Source organism: Chelonoidis abingdonii, chromosome 4 (assembly GCF_003597395.2).
Source record: "Chelonoidis abingdonii isolate Lonesome George chromosome 4, CheloAbing_2.0, whole genome shotgun sequence".
Classification (NCBI taxonomy): Eukaryota; Metazoa; Chordata; order Testudines; family Testudinidae; genus Chelonoidis; species Chelonoidis abingdonii.
In genome coordinates this window covers 122,776,153-122,784,383 of record NC_133772.1, presented here as the reverse complement: position 1 = coordinate 122,784,383, position 8,231 = coordinate 122,776,153, and the positions used below count along the sequence as shown (strand labels likewise).

Sequence of the window (8,231 nt, the reverse complement as noted above, 5' to 3'; positions counted from 1 at the left end):
ATAAAAAAAAACTCAGGATAATACATCACAAATATTCACCCACGAAAGCTCATGCTCTAAAAACGTCTGTTAGTCTATAAGGTGCCACAGGATTCTTTGCTGCTTTTACAGATCCAGACTAACACGGCTACCCCTCTGATACTTGACACAAATATCCTGTTAGTTTATTTTTATATTTGTAGCTAGAGTTAGTGAAATAATTCATTAAGTGATATTTGTTGGAATATTGGTATTTTTTTCATCCAGTAATTCTTTGTGATTAAACTTTCCCATTATTCCACCAGCTCTAAGTTTAGGTGAGTTTTAATTGTTTGTGAACTAGTAACTGTACTGTACAGTATTCTGCAGAATTAAATCTTAATCATCTGAGCCTTTGATACAGTTCTCAGCTGCTAAATCTCTGCCAAAAACTAAAGCTTGATGACCATCATTAATTGAATTATAAAATGTGCATCTTCAAGAAGGTCTGCTCTATTGAAAAAAATCTCACGATCCAGTTTTTTCAGGAGGATTTTATTAAGGATTTGAGGGAGGGAAGTCTCTGTTCCCCTGGATTGTGTTATCTGTTTCTGTGAACCATGTGGTACTGTTGTGCTGTTGGTGAAATCAATACTACGATATTTCACTGTGCAGTTAAAGATGTTTTATAGGAAATAATATGCATTTGTTTGTAAATGTCTTGTATCACTGAGTGATGATGCATACCAGTCACATGAAAAGTCGCAGTACAAAACATGTTGATGTCTTCAGACCAAATTCACTGCTGGCATAAGTGAGTGAAAGTTAATGGTATATCAACAGCCCAGTAGCATTACTGACGTCATCGGAGTCCCACCTTCTTATGACATCAGCGAATTTTGTACTCAATGTTTAAGACAAACCTTTTAAAATGTATTGTAGTCCCTTGTTCTGAGTCCCTAGGAGTAAATTAGTTGAATGCAAAACGCTTGTTGTCTGTAACCATGTGATCATGTCTCCATTTTCATTCTTTCTGTCATCCATGTTCCTTTTCAGCGGCGACGCAGCTTAAATGAAACCGAAATTATCTCATTGCACCAATTTCTGTTAGAAGCTGACGCACTGTATCCCTCTTGCCATTTCCCATCTCATTCCCTCCATCAGGAACCTTCGTGTTCAGTCGAACCAGTCCTCAGTCATTCGTGTTGTGACAGTCTGAGGCACAGAACTGGCAGTGGGAGTAGGAGAGCAACTTCGCTGTCTATCCCCAGGGTATCCATCGCTATCACTATGCAGTTAACAGCTCCCCCTGACTCCAGCCTGCAAGCACGTTAATGCCTATGGAAGCTTGTTTTAATGTTTCATCGTTACTTTAGTTTGAAAACTAAAGTAGCCAAATTACTCATATTAAAGATCTCTAAAGTATTTCTAGTGCTGAGCATGAGCCCCTGTTTGCTGGGAGGATTGTAATAGCACAATATGATGACCCTCTAATTTTAATATGCACAACAGAGATTTAGACTAACATAAAAAAATAACCCAGGCTCTTAGCATTTGATTGAACCTGGAATGCTTCTGACACAGTAAGGAATTATCATGAGCTGCCGTTTTATAACTATTACTATTTACTATGAGCAAAATGGGTTTTGCTACTGGAAGTAACCTTCTCTGTAAACTCTAGTGAAATGAAAAGATATATTAAACCATGACGTACTTCCCCAGAGAAGAGTAAAGAAATGAAGTACAGACGCTCCCTGACTTACACAAGCATTCTGTTCCTGAACGCCTTGCATACCTTAAATTTTGTGTAAGTTGGAAATGTATCTCCAGCCATTACGCAAAAAACCCCTCCTGTTTCTAGCTTACATAACTTTTCTGTAAGTGCGGATTTGCGTAAGTCTGGTCTTGCGTAACCCGGGGAGCCTCTGTACATCAGGTTGTTTCAGCACATTCATTTTATAACTAACATATCCATTAACTATTCACAGCATGCCTTGTACTAATATCTCAACAGCAGTTGATAGTGTCATCCGTATGTTTTGCATGAGTCCATCTCCATTAAGCATTTACTGTATATTTTTCTTTTGTGGCCAGGTTAATTATTTGCCTTCAGAATATTGCATATTAATTTGTGGATGCTCAATCATTCATCTATTGTACATACAGCATTTAACACACGCAGTATGTTGGCCTTGGTTCAAAAAACTCCAAGCCCAGTGAAATTGCCCTATAGTAGGCTGCTAGCACATCTCCTCTTAGAGTAATCTTCTCTTGTTTCACTAATATTGAACAAGGTGTTGTCCAGAACAGCCTGCGTTCTAGAAACGACAAACACTTACTCACTGATGTGCACTAAATTGGACGATACTAAGTGAAGCAAAAGAGCTGCAGCCCAGAGTGCTATCAAGATGAATTTCTTTAACTGGTGACAATTAAACTGGCAAATAAGGCTGTCACAATCTAATTTTAATCATCGTGTAACTCATTGATCCACATTTAGATAACTCTTTCCCCCAGTGCTCTCAGCTATAGGCATGAAATAAGTGGTTTTATATAAGATGTTGAGGGTCCCTCAAAAGTTGACACTGACACACCAATTAGTGCATAAAGCACTTTGAAGGTGAGGCATGTTGTACGTAGTGCCAAGTGCTCTCTCTCATACAGTTACTTTGTGTTGATCCCTGGGTTGCTTGATGTGTGGAATTATGTTGTGACATCCTTGAGAGGAAAAGTGCTTGCTAAACACATTTTCCTTATAACACTGTTGTCATTAATGTGCCATGTATGTATTTTCTCCCCATAGGACACTTCCAGTAGCAGAGATGACTTGCTGAGTGATTATTTTAGAAAAGCAAATGAACCCCCTCCTGTTGGGAACCAGTTGAGTCAGCCAAGTAGAAAGGAGACAGCTAAGGCGCCTACCAGCTATGTGTCACCAACCATAAAAATGACCATCGCCAGTGAAGAAGGGAGAGTGGCTAAACCTGGACACTATGTCAAACCCAACCTTAGACCAGCTGAATCTGAGGCACTGGCCACAGGATCTCTTAAACTTCCTCCCACACCACCACATCAGCCGCTCAGTGGGCTGAGGCCAATGGCACAACCGCAGCAGACCAGTACAATGAGCCAGAGGAATGCCTCACTGAGCAGAGCCTTTAGTTTGGCCTCTGCAGACCTCCTGAGAGCCACAGGTCCAGAGACATACAGACAGGAGAGCCCTCAGAAGCTAGGTGCAGATGTTCGTACGGGCAAAGACTCTGGCAGTCAGACCTTGCGGCTCTCTGTGCCCCCAGGCTCTCACGCTACCATACGAGATAGACCACAGTCTGCAAAGGCAGCGTGCACTTTGCAAACTGTCGATTCCCGTTGTCGGCAGCTTGATGTGAGACGTCTTTCTCTGGCACCTCCAAAGGAGGAGAGGCCTCTTTCGTTTCATCAGTCCTCTGCCTCTGCAAGTGCCAACAGTGTACAGCAGCCTGAACAAGTGAGTGCAGTGCCTGGGCAGCACTATTCACCCACACGATATATACCAGCTAAAGTCAAATCCAAGCCAGCCGCATGCTCCGGGGAAGTGGCCACCGTGACTCCTGTCAGAGCTGCCTCTAGTAACAGTGAGGGTGATGTTACCCAAGGGCAAAGTCGGAGTGATGCCCTCATTACCAAGTGCCAGAGTAGGTCACCAGAAGGCCACGCTGGTGCAGGGGGAATAGAGGAATCCAACAGAGGGGGCAGCTCCAAGAGCACTCCTGGTTCTCCAGATCCCCATGGGGACCAGCAGACTGTCTGGTATGAGTATGGATGTGTGTAATCTGTTGATTCTCTTGGTAATGTGTTTTAAGCTGGTTACATTTGGGTGGAATTTGCTAGTGGCATTTGTCTAAACACTGTGGCAGGTCTTAAAAGGCATTCCCTGCACCTAATTTTCTAGTTTGTCTAAATGCCTTCCAGCCATTGGTTTTTAATGGAACAAAGGACATTTTCACAGTTAAAACACAGACCTGAACAGCCGAACCAGGGCCTTTCCTTTCACACTATAGTGCCTAAAATAAAGTGGACCCCTTACAGACTCCCACAAAAGACTTTGGGCCTAATTTTCAGAAGTGTTGAGCACCCACAAATCCAGCTGAAGACAAGGAGATCTGTGAGGGCTCACCACTCTCTGACAATTGGTCACCGCCTCTCCATATCTTCATACTGCCCTCTCCCATGCTCCCCCAGATTCTGCATTAAAGAAACATTCATGAGTCAAATTTAACTGTGCTGAATTCAGCCCTCAGTTTGAAAAATGACTTAAGTTGCTGAAAAGATCATGTAAAAGCCAAACTCCTCCCTAGGGAAAAGAACCAGACGCTTGCAACAGCTTAAAGAAAAGCTGAAGGGCAAAAGTGTATGGCTTTTCAGTGAGTGTAAGTAAAAGCTATTATGTTTGTGACAGCTGCATTTTATAAATAGGAGGAGTAGAATTAAAGGGTCCCATATTAACCTTTCACATTGGGAACTGTTTGAACCCAAAGAGATCAGTGTATTTGCCTTGCTCCTCCACTACACGCACAGTTCAGCAGATCCTTGATTCTGAAAACCAGGTGGTGCTGCCTTTTGACACTTGCTTTATCTTTTATACAAACACTGGAACTGATACAGCCTGTTCAGGGAGATGCCTGATTTCAATGGCATTGCAAAGATGGCATCCCATGTACAAAGGTGACTTGTACACATGTAAATGAAAAGTTAAATCATTGTATAGGATTGCGTGTAAACTGTATTAATAAATGTGCTATCACTTCTTCTTGCATCCCCATGTGCATGATTGCCCATGTCCTAAGTAATATACAGGAATCTCTCTCATAGGATGAAGTCTTTGTTTCTGTCTTAAAGAACTTGTTCAGTGTAGAAACCAAAATAATGTTATATACATGAGAAAGAAATCTACTTTAAAAAAATCTATTTATGTTCAAATAAAATTTCTCATGTGTCTGTCAAGTTTCATCAGCTGCTTATGTATATATGATGAAACATGTATCTTTAATTCTATTCATGTTTGTAAAGGTGTTTCCTTATGATAGACTAAATCCCTAAAAATTTTTAAGGTTTTCCTTACACTGGCTCTGATTTAATATAGCAAAAGACATATGTAAGCAATTTTAAACTGATATCTGGTCAGCTAGGAATGTTTTTGTTATAGTATGTAGCAATCACATTCTGAAAACTACAGGATTGTTTATAATAAAAGATTTTAAAAAAACAAATAGGTGTGATATATTTTTTCCTTTAGAAAATCCCAGATTCATAGAGATGGGGCTAGATCTGAGTCTAGGAGATTTGTGTAAATTTATTTTAATACTGAAAAGTATTCACAAACAATATAGTTGCACTTCTCTGTACAATATTTCCATATTAGCTTTATCAAAAATTGATATTGTTTAAATTATAATCTCCTTAATAAGGGCTTCAGGGCAACGAATTGTGAATTAAATGACAGGCATGTCTTTGTAGGAGCAGGCACTTAGATTTAAATATTTCCGAGCAGAGATCATTTTAAAGAACACCAAGCACATTGCTGATATTTAACAAGTATGAATTTACATTTCACTTTTCATGCATCAATCTCAAAGCATCTTAAACATTATCTTCAAACTGAGGAACTGTAATAAAGTGACTTGCAACATTCCCTGTTGTTTCAATCTAGAACCCCCAAAAGGCATATGTCTTTATCTATTGCATTCTCCTCTCTCAAAAATCCTTCATCAAGGAGTTTGCCTGAATATATTCACTGACCTCCAGGTTAAACTGCTAAAGAGTTAGAACCCTATCTGGGAGGTTACAGGCTCTGATTTGATGGAGACACATGAGATTCATCACAGCCTTGAGCTCTTCAACTTGAAAAACAATGTTTCTAATTATTTATTAAACTGGCATGCGAGGTGTTTTTAATTATGCTCTGAATCCCTATTTGTCTTATTTAAACTTTTATTGCCTCTATCTCATATCTAAGTGCATCACATAACTTGAAAAAACACAAATTGTAACAGTAAATATATCTTAAAGTGGTCTTAAAAACCAAAGTCACTGTGAGCCTAGCATCCTGTGCTGTAGCACTCAAACTGTCAAGAGAATTAACATTAAAGAGTGAATAGGCAAAGGTGAGCGCTCTGTTATAGGGACATTATACTGCAGTCTGTTCAATGTATATACATCATTATCACTTGACCTTTAATAGACTTGGTGGCTATAAAATCTTTCCTACCAAGTATATCAGTCCACTAATTTTCTATTCAGCGTGAGCAGTTAGATGATGTCCCTCCCTCTGAAAAAGGCCTCTGAGACAGGGAATCCCCTGCCTCAGTGCACTAGAACTCCCTCAGGAAGCAGTGGAATCCCCAACACTTGAGAAATTTAAAAAGAGGCTACATAAGCTGATTTCCTAATACAAACTAATGGAAAAAGCACTGTGAAGAACAGTCTAGTGCTGACATAGAGACGTGGACTAGGTGATTTAATAGATCTATTCTGACTTGAATTTCCACAATACCACTATCTTCCTTATTGCGTTCATTCTATGTTCTGTGAAGTGGATAAGTATAAAATGAGATGTGAAGTTTAGAAAGATTTGCTTTTATTTTGCTTTTTTACCTCAAAAATTCAAAGTAAATCTATAGCCCTCCTCCCACACACACCCACACCCCTTAAATAGCAGACTGCGAGAGGGCAATAGTCATGGCTTCCCCCCCCCCCCATCCCACCCCCGGTGATCATGTTTTGCAGTAAGGGCCAGATTTTCCAAAGGAGTGCTGTTCATAGTTAGGCACCCAAATAAGTGAACAGATTTTTCCGAAGAGATCGACCCCTTGACTGCTGAGCTCTGGAGAATCTGTCCATAAGTGCGACTAGATTTGTATTCAAGGCTCGTGCCTATGGAAATACGCTCACTATGCAATGCGCTCAGACGCAGAAATGGGCAAGGCTATTAAATATAAGTAAGTAATTTTGATTTTAAAAATCACCACCACCCGACTGACCTTGTTAATCTCTCGAATTAAAAAAGCAGCTCGTATGTACAGTACTTCTTGATAAACCCCTTTTGTTCACTGATGCTGTCTCATCTAGTGTGGCCTGGTTAGGAAATGTAAATCCCTGCTCCTCTAAGAAGCAACCTTGTGACAGGAGTGTTTGCTCTATTGGATATTCTGCCCCTGCTCCCTGACGTTTGAAGTTGTCTTTCAAATATACAGACTGTTTACTGAGTTTAACTGGGACTAAAGTGTAGGAAATTGAAAAAGAAGAGTACCAAATGTAAGTTAGTTTTTTTCCATAATAAAAGAGTGTAGAGTAGCAGCTCTTTTTAAAAATGGCTAAAGCATATATGTTTAGATTATTGACAGATGCACACCACATAGCTCGAAATTATTTCTGATCAGCCAGATGGTTTGTGGGTGGGTGAGTTGGTTGGTTTGTTTTTTTAAGTTTGGTTTAAGGTAAGTAATTTTAAACCAGGAAAATCTCTGAAACATACAGAGGGAATTTCCAATTAGTCATGGAATGATTTACACCCTATGAATTAGCTGAAGGTAAGGAGTGTATGGGAAAGAGGAGAAAATAGTACAATAATTATTGTTTCTAGGGAAGGCCATGAGAATTTTTAGCAGGATATTTCAGCTTGAGAACCAAATGAAAAAAACTAAGGCATCTCCAGAGACTATTGAATTGGAAGCAGGAAAAAGATTTCTGCAATAAATAAATAGAAAAAATGTTTGTAATGCACTGAAGCAAACTCTGTGCTGTTTCTAAAATTATGATTGGTTTACCATTCTGCAGGGCATTTGGAAGGTTATGGGACTCACAAGATTGTCTTCCTGTATCTTTAAATATATTTTACAAACATTTCTCAAATCCCTCGTGAACCTGTGAATGATTAGAAATATAAGTGCTTGTGAATGATTAGAAATATTTTTTCTCTTATCTGAAAATTTGAACTTTTGTGTGTGGGCATTGGGATTTATGTAATGCCATTTAATCTGCAAATTTGGATGCTGAGGAGTGGAAAAACGTTAAACCATCAAGAATCAGGGAACACGTATTGATATGGAAGGCTCTTAGAGATTTTAGGGGGTTTTAGCCTGATTGCAGAGCTTTGAAGCAAGAAGCTGTCTCGTGGTAATACAAAATTAAATGGAGAAAAGCAAGCAGTATGCACCAAGTAAGCCTTGTATCAGCACAGTTTGTAAAGCTGTAATTGGGCCAGAGGCAAATATGATGCATAAGGTGAGTAACTT

At 39.6% G+C, this 8,231-nt stretch overlaps 1 protein-coding gene across 1 annotated transcript in view; it reads left to right on the top strand.

The window, feature by feature from the left end:
- The window catches only part of CCDC88C (coiled-coil domain containing 88C), a 143,351-nt gene extending 138,154 nt beyond the window's left edge, over nucleotides 1-5,197 (top strand). Inside the window, exons 29-30 of the mRNA XM_075065860.1 lie at nucleotides 959-1,230; nucleotides 2,762-5,197. Of these exons, the coding sequence (XP_074921961.1) occupies nucleotides 959-1,230; nucleotides 2,762-3,769 (1,280 nt within the window). The 3' untranslated portion in view covers nucleotides 3,770-5,197. The remainder of the gene's footprint in view (nucleotides 1-958; nucleotides 1,231-2,761) is intronic.
- Nucleotides 5,198-8,231: the final 3,034 nt, after the last annotated feature.